General features: G+C 43.3%; 1 protein-coding gene across 3 annotated transcripts in view; it reads right to left on the bottom strand.

Annotated features, from left to right (window-relative positions):
• Positions 1–12,190: 12,190 nt before the first annotated feature.
• The window catches only part of LOC147457320 (threonyl and alanyl tRNA synthetase second additional domain-containing protein), a 57,814-nt gene continuing 49,718 nt past the window's right edge, over positions 12,191–20,286 (bottom strand). For all 3 annotated transcript variants that reach the window (XM_086512241.1, XM_086512242.1, XM_086512240.1), the window contains one exon: positions 12,191–12,397. In XM_086512241.1, the coding sequence (XP_086368367.1) occupies positions 12,379–12,397 (19 nt within the window). In that variant the 3' untranslated portion in view covers positions 12,191–12,378. The remainder of the gene's footprint in view (positions 12,398–20,286) is intronic.

The raw sequence follows: 20,286 nt of genomic DNA, 5'->3' as shown, positions 1-20,286 counted from the left end.
TCGGTTTGAAGGAAGCTGAAAGGTAGGTAGCTATCAAGATGAGAGGTAGCTATCAGGATGAGAGGTCACCAAGCTAGAATTGGAAGCTTCAAGATTACTTCTTGGTTGCGAGTACACTACCTAGTGAGACCATCTAGGTGATATTGGTGGCTATCAGGATGGGAGTGGATAGCTAGTGGTTGGTGGGTAGCTCTCAGGAAATAAGGTAGCGGTGGATAGCTTTTAGACTTGAAGGAAGCTGAAAGGATGAGAGGTAGTTGTCAGGTGGCTATCAAGTGGGTAGGAGACTTGAAGGAAGCTATCAGGATGAGAGGTAGCTACCATGTGTCTATCAAGTGGGTAGGAGACTTGATAAAAGTTGTTCGATAGTTATCAGGTTGAGAGATAGCTAATTGTTATCTACAAGGTAGTGATATCTTACTTGATACCATGTGGCTATCAAGTGGGTAGGAGACTTGATAAAAGCTGTTCGATAGTTATCAGGTTGAGAGATAGCTAATTGTTATCTACAATCTTACTAAATTACACAGAGGAAGGTGATACCTGGTAGTTATCATGTTGGTGGTGATACCAGCCTAAAGCATCAACATGCATGAAATTGATTAAAAGCTTGCCTGAGGATCAATGCAATAACAAAAAACCAAACTTCAGGCTGTTCGAGCACATGCACTGGATGTTTCTTGTACACTTTTGCTTAAATATGCCTTTGACATACATCCTTGTAGTTTGGCAACACCCGTGTATTGCTTGTCCAAAAGGCTATGACTGTCTTTGACTTCCTTGGTAATGGCATTCCTTGTATGTGTTGTCACTCACACAAATGCAATGGCAGCCATGACTGTTATTTCAATCTAGATCTAGCGGCATAAACATTTAGTTGATGCACTCCAAGAAGCCACGATGTAGCTGCTATATTTGGTTTTTGACTACCAGAGTTCATAACCATCATGATACTTGCTTGTTTAATAAGAAATTCTCTCAAGTTTTTTGGTCGTCTGACATCCTTGAGAGCATTGTGCAATTTTTTGATCAAACGTTTGTGATTCTCAGATGGTTTGTCAGCTCCTTCACATTAAAATCGACCTCTCAATGAACGATGGTTGAGAATGGCTTTGATTATTTCTCCCTTTGCATTGGTGTCAAGCCTTTGCGTGCAATGTGTGAAGCACTTGATCACCTTTGATGTGATGGTTTGCCGCTTTGTCTTGCTTAATTTCACTCATTTAATCATTGATTCCCTTTCCTTTTCTTTTTCTTGATGTGCACACTTTCTTTGTGTTTCATAAAGTCTACCTACATAAGGAACACTTGAATGACCCGACACATAAACATGATGTGCCTTGAAGATCCATTGTTGGTGCAAGAGGAAGAAATTCCATGTTGACGGAATTGTTTACTGATGAAACCATCTCGTTATGAACCTTCTCAATGGAGAACAATTACATGGTGTTTACTGATGAAAATATCTCTTGATGAGCGTACCCAATGGAGAACAATTCCATGTTGATGGTATTTTTTACCGATGTAACCATCTCTAATTAAATCTGCTTGATGGAGAACGTTTAGAGGGAGTCCTACAGGCTGTTATAGAGAAATAGGGAGGGTCATGTAGAGAGAGAGAGAGAGAGAGAGAGAGAGAGAGGGATTTGCTGAGCAATATGCTTTAGGCTCAACAATCACAAAGATGGTGATTAACAGAGAGAGAGCGAGAGACACACACACACAGAGAGAGAGAGAGAGAGAGAGAGAGGGGGAGAGTTTTTGCCATGGTTTCAGCCCGACATTGATAGAACACGCACGGAGAGAGAGAGAGAGAGAGAGAGAGAGAGAGATCTGTTATTTGCAAGATTATCGACACCAAACCTAGTAGAGGGGAGGTGCGTGATCTTAACCAGGCTCGCCTTTTAGCAAAGGTGGACAGGATCATCGAAAAGCATTTTGGACGAGCATGTGTTTAAGTAATCAAGAAAAATTTTATGTATTACTATGAGAAATAGAATTCCAAAAAACTACTTTTGTATTTTTTAGGATTACCTCTCTCTATGCTGAGTTGGCGTTTCTTACAGGACCCAAAATTGAGTCCAACTTTCTCCTAATGGCTCATTTTTTACAGTGGCACCATGGATTTGATCCGGCTACCAATGTTCTTGTCGAGGAGGCAAACCTTCCCATCTCAGTCTACTCCTTAGGCCTTAGGAGAGAGTACCTCCCGCTCCTTTTCAAGATTGGGACTGTCTTGGAGACACCTCGCACGATAGCTTTTATAGTTGTCAAGGCAGCTAGCATACTTATAGTACGCGTTCTTGTTGACAGGTCAACCTTTCAACAACACTTCCACAAAGATTCCATGAAGATTCCTCAAAGATTCTCTAAAGATTCCATATGAAGATGCTGATGAAGTGATGAAGATGAAGATGGATGCTGTAATGTGAAGATACAAGCTCATGGACATCATCGAATATCCCATTATTATCATTTTGAGCCATTACAGCCATGTTTGTAATGTTTACAGGAACTTCATATTTTAAGTCGGCAATTGTATTTTGACCACAGATGCTTGTTGGATGAGCAAAGCCAGCTCACGATGTTGTAATTAGGTTCTATAGAAGCCTAGGCACAAATCAGGTCATTTTGGCCGGACATTAGGTTTTCTAAGGTTTAGTATATAAACCAAAACCTAAAGCTTTGTAAAGAGACTTCTAATAATCTTATCTTCTGTGTCGACTGAGAGACTGCGAGAGAAAGAGAGAGTGTGTGTGTGTGCTACAAGAGCTACGGTGATCCAAATCGCAAACAGAGAGCAGCAATGTGTTGCCGACGAGGAGAGCTACGCGTTGATGCTTACATCACGCGCGTTTGTCTGTGTTTTGGCAGATTCACCCGCGAGCTACTTTTGGAGATTCGATGAGTAAACGTTGTCCGTTTTTGCATTTCATCATATCCACGTGATCAGAGCGAGTAGAGCTACACATTAGGCATGTTAGATTTTAGAAACAGTGACCTGTTAAATTCGACCAGACATCCTACGTGTTTTCTGCATGGAGGGTATTGGGTTAGGATTTGTGGTCAGAGACCTTAGGGATAGCGGCCTTCCAGTGTGTGTAGGACTTCCCTTGAGTTTCATGAAGTTTCGAGATTGTTTGATGGGCTTTTGGCTTGCGGTAGCATCATAGGAGACTCTCACATTCACAGAACCAATGGCATGTAGATTTGATATCTCTGTAGGAAGTAGTCATTAGTCGGTCGAGTAGAGATTGACACCCTTTGCTTGCTTCCACCCGCCTACGAGTTGAGCTTCTTCCTCAGTTGACATTATTTGTTAGGTGAGTTCTCGCTATGCTGACGTCCGTCGCGGCGTATCCGCCAACAATTCTCGTTCAAGATATCCACACCCTCTCGAAGGTCGTTTTACTACCTTGGGTGAGTGGTGGTTGGCTCTCCCAGAATGTAGAGTATTTGGGCCTCCTAAATCAGTGCTTCATTTGTCGATAGATGAGCCATCTAGCGAAGCCCTGTCCACGCAAGAGGCCTAGACCTTCGGCATAGACCCAGAACCAGCCTTAGGAGGCTGGCCAAACACAACAGGCAGAGACACAGGGAGCTCAAGCAAGTTCTTCCTCAGAGCCTGGTGCCCAAGCAGAGGAGGGCTTGCAGCACGTCTGTGGTCGTTATCATCAGGGACCACCACGCCAATTCACCCCCTGGTGGTCGTCCTACACCAAGCCAGCAGTAGTGGGTTCCCACATGGAACCATTTCGACCCCTCATAGCAAGACGAGGCCGCATATACCCCCTCCACCTTAGCTTCACCACACCAACAATCCCTCCCCCCTTGCCCCCACTTCCATCTCCTCCACCTCCCCCCATTAGTGTCCCCCTCCCCTCCCATTCGACCCGTTAGCCCCCCCGGATCCATCATCCTCTCTTGCTTCTACCTCACAGCTGACTCAAGGGACAGAACCTTAATCGTCTGGTGAGGGATCTCTTAGAAGTTGGCAGTGCTTTTGCCACGCCGCCTGACGGGAGAGGAGCAGACTTTCATGCAGACCCCCATTTTGGTGTAGACGTCACCCTTTACTACAGTTCCTCGAGGACTGACCAGTTTCGACATCCGTCGCCAGTGGGACTTCTCTCATCACATCGAGGACTTGGGAGTGACAAATTTGGTACAGATTTTGTCATCGTTGGCCAAGTTTGACACATTGTGGTACACTTTTTTGCTGACATGCAGAGTCCACCATGCTATGTATATGTACATGGGGACTCCTGGATAGAGGAGGTAGCCCGACGACGGCATGCTCTTCTTAGACCTAGGTTGGATAGTCACGACTATCTCCGGGTCTCTTGGATGCGGATCACTCCCCATCCAAGCCGGCCTCCAAGATAGCGAGGTTGGCTGCTATTGCACCATCGATTTTCTCTCACTGACTCCATGAGGATTGTCTCATGGAATGTGCACGGATTTGGTGGGGCCCAATTTCAGCGCCAGCGGGGTTGATTTCCTTAAGAGCTTCAGGGATGCCTTGTGGGTGGTGTGATTGATATTCTTATGATTCAAGAGCATCATCTTTGTGAGAGCCGCATTAGACGATGTGGTTAGATTTTTGTGTGGTCACTATAAGACATTTGGGTCAATTGCATTTGGACTTGGTGGTATCCAGGGAGGGGTACATATGACTATTTCACAGCAAGCCTTTATGGACAGAGGGGTTATTGTGCCAGGTAGGGCTCAGTGGATTACTTTGTAGGTCCAAGGTTGCCTCATGGGCTTCCTAAACATATATGCGCCCAATGTGGCAAATACACGAACAGAGTTTTGGTCATACATTGTAGAGTCTTTGTCACATGCATAGCAGTGGTGTGTTGGGGGAGGCTTCAACATGTTGGAGGAACCCTCATATAGGATTGGAAGTAGCCATGCTACTATGCACGGGGCTGAGTTTCCAGGTTGGGAGCGTCTATGTCTGAGGGTCTCTGATGTTTGGCATCATTCAGGCTTTGTGCGGCGCCCAGACAGCTTGTCTTTCTCTTGCTCTGACCATAGAGTAGGAGGAGTGAATCTATCTTAGATAGATCGCTTCTAAGCCATTGATCACATATGTGACATGAGTGGACCAGTGTGCATTATGGCAGGGACTACCTTTTTTTACCATGCGCCAATGATTCTCACTGTGACAGATAGACAAAGGAGGGGCAGTACGACACTGTGCATCCCTGAGAGGGTCTTGCCAAAGAGCTTACCCCCTAGGAATGGTGTAGTGAGAGAGAGGTGTTTTGAGAGCTCATATGTGGCCTGACACTCTGGATCATTTGGCGGGCCCGCTACTTCCGCATCTTCTAGGCTCGCCCTGTCCCACCGGCAGAGACTGTTCACATGACTTTTGGTTGGAGCTGATTCACACTCTCAGGGGTTAGTTCGAGTGACTTCAGGGTAGCTCCGACTAGCGTAGAGAGGCTTTCTTGCGACTCTGCTAGTGCCATCTAGGCGCACCCTCGACCATGGAGAAGAAAGGGCCTAGGCACCGGCCACCAATGTGGCTTTTCCCTCCTCCATTGTACATATTTTTGTTTACTCGCTAGGAGAGTCTCCCCATGTTTTTTATGAGCCCTCTCTAGTAGAGGTGGTTGTAGCCCTATGGGCAGTTTTATTAACTAACGGAAGGGTCTTTTTTTTTTGGGGGGGGGGGGGGGGGGGGGGGGGAACTCAGTCTGATAAGTAAATCTTTCTTTTTTTGGCAATGTTTGACAAGTAAATCAAACATTTTTCTCTTACTCTGCACAACTAAATAGCACAACATGAAGCCTATGCCTATATTGCTCCATTATCTTCAACAGTGAGAGAAACTTTGTTTCTAGCTCAAGGAAAATTAGCCACGACCATTTTTTTTAATTGTTTTTTTTTTTCGACACACCAAAGGGCCCACGGGGGCAGGTGCTTATCCCTTCCAAATATTAGCCATGTTACACGATCGGACAAGGGCCGCGTACCATCGGGCAAGAGCCACATGTAGGCATCACCATGGCCACCTAATTGATGCACCATGTGCTGGGAACAACGGAGAGAACTCGTAGCAACCAGCTAGGAACCTCCTCCTTGAATGACCCACCCCAAGAGGAGGATGCACTCGAGTGTCCAAGGGCTATGAATCTAACCTTGAAAAGCTATGAATAAGCTTTTTATATCGTCATGTTGCATCTTTATATAACCATAGTTCATCAAAAGGATGGACCAGTAAATTTTATGAAGACCTTGAGATCCCAATTTGCCTCATTACAAGCTCCTCTTTCCAATGGAGGTGCCATTGCTAAAGTTCTCAAAGGTGTCACACAAATCTATCCTAGCTTCAAGGCCACACTCCAAAATGTGCCCTCATGCTTCGAAAAGAGAGATCCAATCATGTCTTTTTTTTTCCACCATGAACGTCGGGAAGATAGTAAGGAGAAACTATACACATATCATGTGTTTACAACTGTACATTGATGTACATTACACCCTCGAGGGGCAACCGTGGGAACCACCCCCCCAATAGGGGAGGAGATTACACCCAAGAGAATGCAAACCCATGAGCCTCGAACCCTCAACCTTGGGGTTACATCACAAAGATCCGACCGTGTCTTACTAGCGAAGGAGTCCTATGTTGTCTTGATGAAGATTAAATTAGAAAATAGTCTTCAAATTGTGCCACCTAGTGCTTTGGCATCAAAGCAAGCTCTTGTAGTCCTTTTCCACACAACTAAATGATCCTTTTGGCATAAATATAGGCATACAAAAAATATTTTTTCTAAAGGATATTCCCATGAAAGTAAAATTTGATGTGCAAGGAGATGCAAGAAGCAAACTTGTGAAAATAGAAATGTTGAACTATTTAGTTATATTTTTAATCACACACTAACAACACACACATCGAGACCCTTAGCGACTATTTTGGACAATCTTTGGGAGACCAAAATTTCACTGAACTAGCAACTAGAAATAGAGTTTGATGATGTTGACCGCACCCTTGCATCTCGAATATCCAAAAACTTGAAACATTTGGGAGAAGAAAATCCAAAGCACAAAATATTTGGACAATTTTTGGGGGGTCAAAAGGTTGTCAAATTGTTAACTAGAGCTACAACTTAATGAGTTTGACCTCACCGCTGCATATGAAATATTGCAAAACCTCAAAAGTGGCTATCTATATGCCTCATTCATACACTAGGAGAGGGAGATTGTTGGGTTTTCAAGCCCTAGTCTAGCCCGTGTGGGATCATACCCTATGAGAGAACTGAGGAGAACCACTCCCTAGTCTGGAGTTTGCACTGTAAAAGGATTAGTTTTGCATGGCTAACCTATCATATACATTTTTTATTTTATATATATATATATATATATATATATTGTAAAGGCTTTTAAAAACAATAATAGAATACAAAGCGTGTTATTTTTGTCAACCAACCCTTCTCTCTCTCTCTCCCTCTCTCTCTCTCTCCCTCTCTCCCCCTTGTTGTCACCATGGCTCTTCATAGGCTCCATCACCATAGCCAACGCCTAACAATGGTATCAGAGCCCAAGCCGCAATTTTGCAGGTATATTGAAATGTCATCCTTTTGTTGTAGCAAGCGTAGCCAAAGGCCGTTTGGGTGGAGAAGTTAGCGACGGTTGCAACAAGGCAAGAGCCACACCGATGCTTGCATGTATCGTAGAGCCTCTTAAAAAGCTATCGAAAAAGGCCCTTTGGTTGTTGCGAAGACTTTGCAAAAGCGGCTCTTCAAAACGTTGATAGCTTGACAGCACTGCAAGGCAAGAAGCTCTATGACCTGCATTCCAAAACGTCGTCTTGCAAGAGACATCTCCAAACGCAACCTCTTAAAACGTTGCTGCAATAGTGACCATTGATGGTGCTTGCATATCCAAATGCTGCAAGAAAATGGTGAGCTTAGTTCTTATTTATGCAAGCATCTTGAGATGCTACTACGCCTCTGAGCATTTTTGCAAGGTGTTTTATAACGTTGTCTTCTAAAGTGTGATCTCTAGAGCATATCAAAACGCTTCAAATTTTCAAGGGAAAGGATAAGGCAACCAAATTTTTATACGGTGAGCTTGTTTTGACAGTTTTTTGCAAGCCTATAAAACGATGTCTCTAGCAAGGGTGTGGTGCATATCAAAAGCACTATGAAGGTGATGTATGATTGATAAATCTTATGGCATCTCAAAATACTTACGACAATGGATTTCCACTAAGGCCGAGGAAGTTTGTTGGAGATTTACAAAGCTCAACATATCTTTTTGAAGATGATATTTTGGTACATGTTGATTTGTAAAAAGTTGATATTATTGATGAACAGCACCGAGATCAAAGATTTGATACAACAAGCTGCAACACATGCATAGTTCAAAAAATTGTTATTCCCTATTCAGTTATAGATTTATGGTTTGTCTGTGCCAACACAATTATATATTATATATCAAAGCCTTGTTTCAGTTTATCAATTGTCAATTTTATTGCCATGCCTCAAAAAAAAAATTGTCCCAACAACAAATTTGTACGTGTTATAGACACCGCCACAAGATAAAAGTGGTAAGACCTCCCAAAAACATCAGTTTGGTTCTAGTCCTTGTTGTAAACCACTTCTCATGAGGTTATTAGGTAAACCTAAACCCAAGGTTTGGAAGTAAACTAGAAACTTCATATGTTGGTAGTTACTTTGAGCTACACCCTATGTGTTTGAGGGGGGGTTCATTGTGGTAGCACTAAGGTTATGGGTGTACCAAAACCCTTGTTTGTGAACACACCTGAAACTCACAATTTATCAGTATACCTAAAACTCATGGTTGAAGAGTAAACCTAAAACGCTAAGTGTCATGAGAGTCTCTAGTTTGGGCTTGACGGGGGGATTGTTGGGTTTTCAAGCCCTGGTCAATATTGGTGTAGCTCGTGTGGGATCATACCCTATGAGAGAATTGAGGAGAACCACTCCCAAGTCTAGAATTTTCCTAGTGAAAGGGCTAGTTTTGCATGGCTAAGCTTTCATATATATATATATATATATATATATATATATACAATAATAGAATACAAAGCATGTTATTTTTGTTGACCAAATTTCTCTCTCTCTCTCTCTCTCTCTCTCTCTCTCTCTCTCTCTCTCTCTCTCTCTCTCTCTGTGTTCTCTTTGTGCTCACCCTTGTCATCGCCAGGGCTCCTCATAGGCTCCACCCACCGTAGTCAAAGCCTAACATCTATATGCCTCATTTGCACACTAGGATAAGGATAAGCCCAGCATTCCAAAACTGTCCATGATAGCACAGACTGTTTTGAATAGCTTTTGGGAGGCACAAACTTTTACCTTACTGTTGTATCAGAGCACCTCAAAAATGACTATCTATATGCTTTTTTTCCACACCCAAAGAGGATGAAAAGACCCACACTCAAGCCTCCATTCAACACACAAAAACGATTATCTCTATGCTTCTTTTCACACTCATAGAGGATGAAAAGACCTGCACTGAAGCCTCCATTCAGCACAGAGTTCCAACCAGTTTTTTGATGGCTAATTTTTTTATATTTTCTTCCTCTCCTAGTGTATGATAGAGGCACCTAGATTGAGGTTGTAGGACACTTTGAGCATAATGGTCAAGTCAAAATAATCCAATTTTACTTTTGTTTGATATTTTTGTAAAAGTCTAGCCTCACCTAAACAATCCAAAATGGTTCATGCAAGCACCAACTATTCTGGACAACTTTTGGGAGGCACAAACTTTTACCAATCTATCAATTCAAGGTAGAATTTGATCCTCTTGACCTCACTATGCATCTCAAAATCTCAAAAAACAACTTTGTATCTCTCTTTTTGACACCCAGAGGGAGAAAAAACCTAAAACCCACCGATCTCCCAAAGATTGTCCAGAAGAATCCAACACGTGCTATTTTTGAAAGCCCAAACAATCCAACACATTATGTTTTTGAAGGTTGGGCTTTCAATTTTTTCTACATTTCCTAGTGTATAAATTCTACGTCTATTTGAAGTTATGTAAAAGTCTCGCAAATTTATTTCAAACAGTCTTTGCAAGGTCGAGCTTTCGGTCTTCTCTCCCTCTCCTTGTGGCCAAATGGGGCATACAGAGTCATTTTTGAGTTTTTAAGACATTTTGGGTGCAATTTTAAGGTAAGAATCATCAATTTCTTTTCATTAGTTGATAGTTTGGTAAAGCCACACAAACTTTCTAAAAACAGCCCGAACACAATTTGTGCTAGCACAGATTTAGAAAAATTTTGAGAGACCGAGCTTTTAGTATTTACTCCATCTCTAAATGTTCGAATGAGGCATTAGATAGTCATGTCTATGCTTTGCTTCTTTAGCACCAAGGTTAATGTCCCTGGGTGTGGATTGAATTGGTTTGTTTTAACAATGCCCCATCTTTTGTCTTGTCAAGTGGTAATGGTATATAATTGGAATCTTAAAGCCAACATTGAGTAATAACAAGAACTAGTGTACTCGCTTAGAAATGAGATTACTCAAATAAACTCTCTTGTGAAAGTCCTCTTTAAAAGATACTCTGCCGGTTCACTCAAAACCTCTATTCTAAGACAATATTTTTATAAAGGCATCCTCATTAATTTAATGGTGTAATCAAATTCATTTGGCCCAAAGTCATTTGCATGGCATGTTAAGCATGGCACCAAAGAATGTTGTTGAGAAAATCGTGTATAAACTACAGTTGGGCATGTGAACGCAAGCCTGAATAGACAAGTAGGTGAAACCAAATTCAATTAAATGGTATTTAATCTTAACCTGGCTGTGTCTATCAGGAATTCAATATAAGCCCCATGAGATGTCTTACCAAGCGGACTAGTAATGTTTTCAATCATAGATTTAAGCAAAATAATCATCTCGTAATTGAAAGTGTTATCTCAAGGTACAATTCTCAATGCGTGAGTATTTCACTCAATTTTAATAATGAATCAAAACGCAATGTATTCTTTTTCAATTTTGTGGTGTTCTTTCTTGAATGTGGTACATATCTACAATTTTTCCTACTATAAATACCACCCAAATAAAAAGAGTTTTTCTTCCCAATTTGTTGTCCTTTTTACATGAAAGACAGACAATGGCAAGAATGGTATTATGAACCTCTATAAATGTGATAACTATGTTGCTCTCGTGTTTACAATCTTTTCATTTGTACGAATAGCTCGCTACAATGTGTTGTGGCTATGTTAACAACATTTCCCCCCTCTTATAGCAATGCCAAGACCCCAACAACCATGATTTCATGGCTTACACGAGGTAATGCCCTAAATTGAACATAAAATATCATCACATATGGATGTGAGAATGCAAGCAATTGAAAGATTTTGTATTGACCCAATTTCATCACTAGAAAGTGGTCGTGGCCCCCCAATTTAATCATGGCTTATGTCCTCCTCTCTTAGTACCTAGGCATCGAGCATCGAGCACAAATTCTGTGTGCCTAGCCATGCCACCAATGAGGTTATTGAGATTAAAGATGCTCTCACCTTGGTTCTATGTCACACACACATTGTCTCTTTCTTTTCTATAAGGCTACAAATTCAATAGTATCGATTTGCCATATGGTCATATGACTTGACAGAGTGTCATTTTGAGCTATCCATTCTAACCTTCAATTCCTCTAAAGTAACATATAATACGACCATGTGATTTAAATGTGTTTGCTGCATAAATCACTCCATAAGAAGAAGAACAGAGTTTTAAAGTGGTAGGAAACTATCCCAAAGAGAAGGTTAGTTTTCATCATTTATAATATAATGCACTTGAAAATGTCTCTGCACATATACGTTTACTTATTTTCTTAATTTGAATTGGAGGCTTAGACTAGTCCTCAGTTTACTCTCTTTTGAAGGACACTTCATCTAACCTCCAAAAGGTCATGACTTATACCAATAGATAGTTTCTCTCCATTGTAAAAATGTCTCAAACAGCCTTCAGTAGGATCTTTTTCAAGGAAAATTTTGTTTAGGAAATTTGTCCAATTTCTTGAGATAGCTGTAGAGAGAGAGGAAGATAGGAAAAGGGGGGGAAAGAACCTGCCGGCGGGGGAGGGGGAGTCGTACAATGTTTGCAAAATTCCGTGGTTGGATAGGTTATTACTTTGCATCATTCAAGTTTTCAAAAAACAGTGATCATCAAAGTGGAATTGCCAATGGTGGCACGGCTTTGAAATATCATGCATGAAAACTACTTTACTCTAGCTTATTATAGCATTCAGATTACAGTTAGTTGGAGTTCCCTTAGTAATACAATTGGCATGACATTTCAAGGTTCATATATACTACAGTGTAGACTTCAAATGCCCACAAGTCTGAAGAATTTTTTCACATTGCTAAACAGTAAGACACTTTGGTGACACCCTTCTTTACTCGAATTTGAGTGACCTACAACCATACCAAATAGTTGCTCTCTCTCTCTCTCTCTCTCTCTCTCTCTCTCTCTCTCTCTCTCTCTCTCTCTCTCTGTGTGTGTGTGTGTGTGTGTGTGTGTGTGTGTGCAGCATAAGCAAGGGCCTTGCTTGTCACATAGGAAAACACGCCCATGGTTTCAGTCTTCAGAGCAGCAATGGATAGGTCAGTGAACCTCCAGGATGAAAGCATGTATTAGACACTGCCGAAAGCGAAGCAGACTTTCCATGTATGATTAAGACTGGATTGAGCCTTGCGAGAGAGGCGATGGAAACAAAAATATATGCAACTATGGAAGCTTGCAAAATTGATTTTGTATGCGCACATGAGGAATGCTATGCAAAAAGAAATGCTAGGTGAATTTCGCTTTCGGATGTACAGCTCTTTAAAAAGGGAAATGCAGGCCATTTTGAGAGCTTTGAGTGTACAAGTTGTGGAATGGAAAGAGGTATGAGGCTTGAGGGAAATCTCTCTAAGTTGCTGACACACTGAGGGCACTGTCACGTCAGAGTTGCTGGGAAGAGGATGGTCTATAAATCCTAAATTTTCTTGCTGGGAGGTGATGGGGGCTGGTTTATGCAGCACATTACAGCAGGTGTTTCGCACAAGTGTGATGCCTCAGAGCCTGTCAGAGGGTTTGATCTGTCTCATCCCCAAGGAGGATGGTTCTTTAAATGGCATCAAGCAATGGAGGCCCATTATCATACTCAACTAAGCCTACAAAATAGTTGGGATGAGGAACTCATGATTCTGCTACTTGACTTTGAGAAAGCTTACAACCGTGTGGATCGGAGATTTCTGGAGGGTACCATGCTGAGGATTGCGAGGTGTATCAAGGGACACACATCCCTTGACAACATCTTCACTTTTTGGGAGTTTGCTGCCTGGCCCATGTGCCGGATGAGGAGCTCATGATTTTTCTACTTGACTTCGAGAAAGCTTACGATCATGTGGACTGGAGATTTCTCAAGGGTACCACGCTGAGGATGGTTTTCTTTGAGAACGGGATAACAGGACTTGTTGCTTTGTCGTATGTACTCTACTGCTCACAGCCAAGTGTCAATAGGCCCGCACGGAGGTAAGATCTGTTAAGAAAGGGCCGCCCACTTGCCCCCTATTGTTCCTAATTCTTTGCAGAGGCTTTGAGCAGCTATCTAACGGGTCAGGACATTGGACTCCGAGGGTTATTGATACCACTGCGCAAGGAGAAGCTATTGGATGCAGTGTTTGCTGATGACACTGCACTATATTTGAGCCAGGAGGCCAATTTGTGGGAGGCCACGGGCTCTTCAGACCCTTTGTATGGGCAAGATGTGGGGGAGCAGGAGAGAGAGCCCACTTGCTACTCTATGCAATGAGAGTGAAGGAGAAGAGGAGAGTGGCGCAGAAGAAGCTCACACAGAGAAAAACGTGAGAGAAAGAGAGCGGTTTGCATATTGCCGTCAGATGATGGGTGTTGGATGAGTAAGTGCATGATCAGCTGATGTATCATAGTTAGCTGATTCTTTGATCTCCCAAGGTACATTGCCTTAAGGTGGGAGGTTGTTAGGGAATAAAGGCCTAAGTGCCTTGTACTTATTAACTACAAGGCACTTAGGCCTTTATTCCCTAACAACCTCCCACCTAAAGGCAATGTACCTTGGGAGATCAAAGTAATAAGTACAAGGCACTTAGGCCTTTATTCCCTAACAACCTCCCACCTAAAGGCAATGTACCTTGGGAGATCAAAGAATCAGCTAACTATGATACATCAGCTGATAATGCACTTACTCATCCAACACCCATCATCTGACGGCAATATGCAAACCGCTCTGCTGGAAGACTCTTGGTCAAAAGATCTGCAGGATTGTCATCTGTGTGCACCTTGACAAGTGTAATGCTCTTGTCATCAAGCACACTCCTGATAAAATGATACTTCACCTCTATGTGCTTTGTCTTGGCATGAAAAACAGGATTCCTTGCAAGCATAATAGCACTCTGACTATCACAGTGTAGCACAGGAACCAGTGACTTAATGCCAAGCTCTTCTACCAAACGCATGAGCCACAAAGCTTCTTTGCATGCCTCAGTGGCAGCCACATACTCAGCCTCAGTGGTAGACAAAGCAACACATTTTTGCAGTCTAGAAATCCAAGAAACTGCACCTCCTGTGAATGTAAACACATATCCAGAGGTAGACTTCCTGCAATTTGGATGTCCAGCAAAATCTGCATCTGTAAAACCATGCACAGATGTCTCACTCTTCCCAAAACAATGCACAAGTCTTTAGTGCCTTTCAAGTATCTCAAGATACACTTCACTGCTTCCCAATGCTTTTTGCCAGGATTGCTCATGTACCTGCTTACCACTCCCACCGCAAATGCAATGTCCGGACGTGTAGCAACCATAGCATACATCAAACTGCCAACGGCTGATGCATAAGGAATCTTGGCCATTTCAGCCCGCATATCATCTGTGTTTGGGCAGTCATGTGCAGTCAGTTTTACATATGGAGGCAGCGGAGTACCAAGTGCCTTTCCCCCATCCATGTGAAAACGATGTAGCACCTTATTAACATAATCTCGTTGAGATAGATACAGACGCCTGTTGGGTCTATCTCGAGAGATACGCATGCCCAAAATATGATTAGTGAAACCGGCCCGTAGGGCGGTAGGCGTCGGCTTTCACCCGAAATTCTTTACTTTATACACACACACAGAGCACTTAGCAAAGAGAACCTGCGACGGGAGTTAACACTTGAATACACACACGGCTCGGCAGCTAGAATGCTTCGAGCAGACGCCGACAACCTGTAGGCCCCAAAATTGGCGCCCCTTTCGGTATTTCTTTATTCTTTAGGAGGGTAAATTACAAGGTAAGGTCCTGGGAATCCTTCACGTGTATCCACCTAGATACCATTTGATTTGGCCAAATTTCGGCAGCATAACAGCCCCAAAACTTGCGCGAAACCAATTCCCCTGCTGGAACTCGCTTGCACTGTCGTATACCCTCTGATTCCTGTCCAAAAACAGTAAATTCAGCATGCTGTATTTACTGGTTTTTGCCCTGTTTTCAGCCCCAAACAGTCCCCTAACTGTCCTTTGCCAGTGGGGCACGATTCCCAATGATCCTGGCGTCCGTATGGCTGAAAAACAGTCAAATTACAGCGCATACACAGCGCTGATTTTGCACCTGTACGGTGAGGTTATGACCCTCACCAGTGCCTGCTTTGGAGCAGCAATTAGCTACTCCTATTCCTGCTCAAGGAGGCTCTTGCCTCAGCACAAAAGCATGAACCCACACAACTGTACATCAGTCAAATGAGTAGCCCTCTTGTGGGGCATCACATAACTGCACGTAGGGGAGAAAGAGAGCAGTATGTAGCGTGCGGGGCATCACTCCCGTCACCATACTGTGCATAGAGGGCAAGGTAAGCATTCCATAGCTTCTGTACCTGTTGCAATCCGCCTGTGGCTGAAAATGGCGCCCCCTTTGTTGATATGCAGCTCGTTTTTGCCTCCCAGAGTGGCAGAATCGCTCACAAGCTGACACGTCGCCCAGTTTCCGAGTTTGGGCTTTCCCTGCTAAAAATATCTCAACTGGTGCGTCAGTTGACTTCGCGGCAGAGTTGTAAAGTGTTCCCCTAGTCATACCGAAGGTAATGACGCGAACACATTTCGTGGCCCAAAATAGCAGTTCCCTAAATTTTAGGAGATGCTTCCGTTGGGCTCCCACTGGTCTTCTGACCATCTATCCTCATTGGGACCGCATCCAAAAATGCAATGTGGCCCAACTGTCGGGTACTTTTTGTTGGTAGTCCCACCTTGACTTTACGCCTTAATTGAGTTCACTTCCTAGTATCCACCAACTTGCTGAGTGCGACGGGGGGACCTATATGATCTTGCTCTGAGCCTAGACATCCTCTTACCATACGAATTCCAGTGCCGACCACTTCCCGTCTGCGGGTGAATCTACCGTTCACATTGGCCATACAATGTCCGACCGTTTGCTACTTCAAAAAGAGGGTCTCAAAATAAATAAAATAAACCCCATTGGAAAGAAACCAACAACCAAGGTTAGCAGTTGCCACATCTCTGTGACATGGTTAATAACTGCCACGTCCTCGTGACATACCCCCCTCTTGAAATCGCAAACGTCCTCGATTGCATACCATAAATACACGCCACTGATGATCTTGTGCTATTAACACTCTTTTATCATCGCATGTATCCGCAAGAAAGGTCTTAACATACATAGATACAAATGACTTAATGAGGCCTTCATACTTTTGCCATTTCCATCTATGGCACTGAATTCATATGTACATTTGATGTACTAGCTCTATCATTACCCCTCCTTTGCACACGTTGGGTTGGGGCATAAGTAGGCTGTAACCCAAAGGCTTCAAGGTAAAGTTGCAATACATTTGGTGACTCTGACAGTTCCTGCTCTTCCATCCACTTTGCATCCATAGGCGGATAGTTCTTGAACTTCACCAAATAGCGTCTTGCAACTTGTCCTTTAACTTTTCTGTCCTTATGTGCCAAAACTTGCTCAGGTACCAGGATCTCATCAAGTTCCTCAACTTCTGGCTGATCCTCAACTGGCATATCTTCTGGCACATCACCCACGAAGGGTCTTAGAAGACTCACGTGAAACGCATTATGAATCTTCCATGCATCAGGCAATTTCAGCCTGTAAGCCACATCGCTGATCTTGTCAAGCACTTGAAAAGGCCCATAGTAACGCATGCTGAGCTTAGGAAACAGCCGTTCCTTGCCCTTCATCTTCTTTAACCTTGCCTTTTCGAACCTTAAGAGAACCCAATCACCAGGTGATAGTAACAATTCACGACGGTGACGATCAGCAGCCTTTTTTCTGTTTTGCCTGAGTCTTCTCCAAGGCAACTTTAATCTTCTTATACATCTCATCCATGTTCTCAACATATCGATCTCCCTCAAAGATCTTGTCCTTTGTGTGCAAAATGGGAGGAACCTTTTTGCCGCCTTCAACAATCTCAAAAGGTGCTTTGCCAGTAGACGAATGCACCATATTATTGTACGCATACTCAAGGATAGGCAAATACTGTTCCCACTTGCCCTTATTATCTGACACATAGCATTTCAGCAGATCTAAGACAGTAGAATTGGCCTCTTCTGACTGTCCATCAGTTTGTGGATGAAACGAAGACGAGAACTTGAGCGTAGTACCCATGTTCTCAAACAATCCTCTCCAGAACAAACTGGTCATGCGAGGATCACGATCACTGATAATCGATTGTGGCATACCATGGTACTTAAACACATTGTACATGAACAAGCGTGCCATCTGATCAGATCAGATTTTACCTTCTTCCTGACAGGGATAAAATGGGCCTGCTTGCTGAACCTACAGATAATGGTCCATATACCATCATTCCCTGTTGGCGTCCTTGGAAGATCAAAGATAAAGTCCATAGCAATGCTTTCCCATGGCTTATCCGGAATCGGCAGTGGTTGTAACAACCCTGGTGCCTTTTGCCTGTCAAACTTGACCTTTTGGCAAACTATGCATGCTCGCACAAAGGCATCCACATCTCTCCTCAAGGTAGGCCAATAGAAGAACGTCTCTACCGCTTTAACTGTTGCATCAATGCCACGGTGCCCTGCATACGGTGGGACATGACTCTCTTCCATGACCTTATGTCGCAGTGGCCTAGTGACACAAAGTCTGCCATGCATCATCATAAAACCGTCTCTGAGGAGGTAGTGCTCGTGATGTTGCCCCTCTTGTAACTGTTCAAAGATCCTTGCAAAATCTTCATCAGCAGTATACTGTTCCTTCATGTCATCTAACTCATGATGATAAGGAATTGACACAGCTGAAATTTGTGGCTTTCTTGATAACGCATCAGCCACAACATTCTTCTTACCTTCCACATGCATAATCTGGAAGTGGAACATGGAAAGAATGTTTGCCCATCGCATATGCTTTTCGGATAACTTTGACTGTGTCAAGAAGTATCGCAAGGTCTGATGATCTGTTTGGACAACAAAATCAGCACCTAAGAGGTAGTGCTTCCAGCTAGAAAGCGCATGAATCACGGCCAAGAGCTCTTTCTCATAGACTTGCATAGTCCTCTCTGGTCCTTGCAAAATTCGGCTTTCATAGGCTACTACCCGTCCATCTTGCATTAGCACTGCTCCGATGCTACTGCCACACGCGTCACACTGGACCACAAATGACTTCCTGAGATCTGGCAAAACAATAACTGGATCTGAAGTCAACTTTTCCTTTAAGAGACTAAAAGCTGAAATCTCTTTTTGGGTCCATCTGAAAGTGACCTCTTTCTTTTGCAATGCGTGAAGAGGCGATGCTATCTCTGCAAAATTTCTGATAAACCTTCTATAGTAGGAACACAATCCCAAGAAGCTTCTGACATCGTGCACAGTCTTCAAGTCTGGCCATGTCTTGATAGCTTCGACCTTTGCGGGATCCATTCTAACACCATCCTTTGAGACTATATGGCCCAGAAAGTGGATCTCTTCGAGGAAGAATTCACTTTTCTTAGGATTGACAAGTAACCTGTGACTGCGCAGCTCTTCGAACACAATGGTCAAGTGACGCCTATGCTCCTCTTCATTCTTCGAATACACAATCATGTCATCGAAGAATGTTCCAACAAACTGTTGATGCGAGCGGAAAATCCGGTCCATCATTCTGTTGAACGTGGCAGGAGCATTTGTTAGCCCAAACGGCATCACTAGAAACTCATAAAGACCAAATGTCGTTCTAAACGCAGTCTTGTGCACATCCTCTGGGCGTATACGAATCTGATGGTACCCACTTTTCAGGTCTATCCTGCTGAAAATTGCAGCACCCTCTAAACGATCGAGAATATCATCAATGCGAGGAATAGGGAACCTATTCTTGATGGTATTCTTATTCAACGCACGGTAATCAATACACATGCGCCATGAGCCATCCTTCTTCTGCACTAGGAGCACTGGGGAGCAAAAAGGTGAAGTACTAGGCTGAATCAGCCCCTTCTCTAATAACTCCTCAACCTGGCCCATAATCTCTTTCTGCTGTGCCGCACTAACCCTGTAGGGAGGTCTATTTGGTGGGCTACACCCTGGCACCAAATCTATCCGATGGTCCTCAGGTCTCTCTGGCGGCAATTGCGACGGTAATGAATCAGAAAAACAGTCACTAAACTTTTGCAAAAATGCTGACCTTTCTTTATCTAACACAGATAAATTTGACTGATCCCTATCTGAGACATCACGTGCAAAAATCAAGTACACAGAAAGATGATTCTTTATTACAGAAGTGATAGCAGAAGCAGATACAATAGGGACTGACTCTCCTTTAAGCTTTACATCCAAGATGTGAGTTTTGCCCCTATGCTGTACAGTGATCTTTTTGTTGTAGGCATCCAAGACTCCATGCACTCGGAACATCCACGGGATCCCCAACAAGGCGTCACAACCTTCCAGCGGCATGATGTAAAACTCTTCAGTGTCCACATACGACTGAATATGCAGACGCAGTTTTCCAATGATGGGAGTAACACACTCTGAGTGGCCAGGACATGCCAACCCTGCCTCTGCTGTGTACCCCATCTCTTCAGCTTTGATGCCGAGCTTCATAGCTAACTCTGGTGAGATAAAGTTGGCTTTGGCACCTGGATCAAAGAAGATGAGTGCCGTCTGATCCCTAACTTTACCCCATGCACTGCATAACTCACTGGCATCTGTGCTGGGTCTGTCACCCACCATGTCTGGCACTAAACCTGCCGTGGGTTTAGGCTTCTTGCCTTTCTGGTCTTCTTTATCCTTTGAGTCAGCTGGCCTTTTCCTTTGTGGACAATTGATAGAAATATGACCAGGCTGCTCGCATATAAA

The sequence above is a fragment of the Adiantum capillus-veneris genome, chromosome 5 (assembly GCF_014529385.1).
Source record: "Adiantum capillus-veneris isolate H3 chromosome 5, ASM1452938v2, whole genome shotgun sequence".
Classification (NCBI taxonomy): Eukaryota; Viridiplantae; Streptophyta; class Polypodiopsida; order Polypodiales; family Pteridaceae; genus Adiantum; species Adiantum capillus-veneris.
Note: the sequence above shows the minus strand (reverse complement) of the source record. Positions and strands in the feature narration are given on the sequence as shown.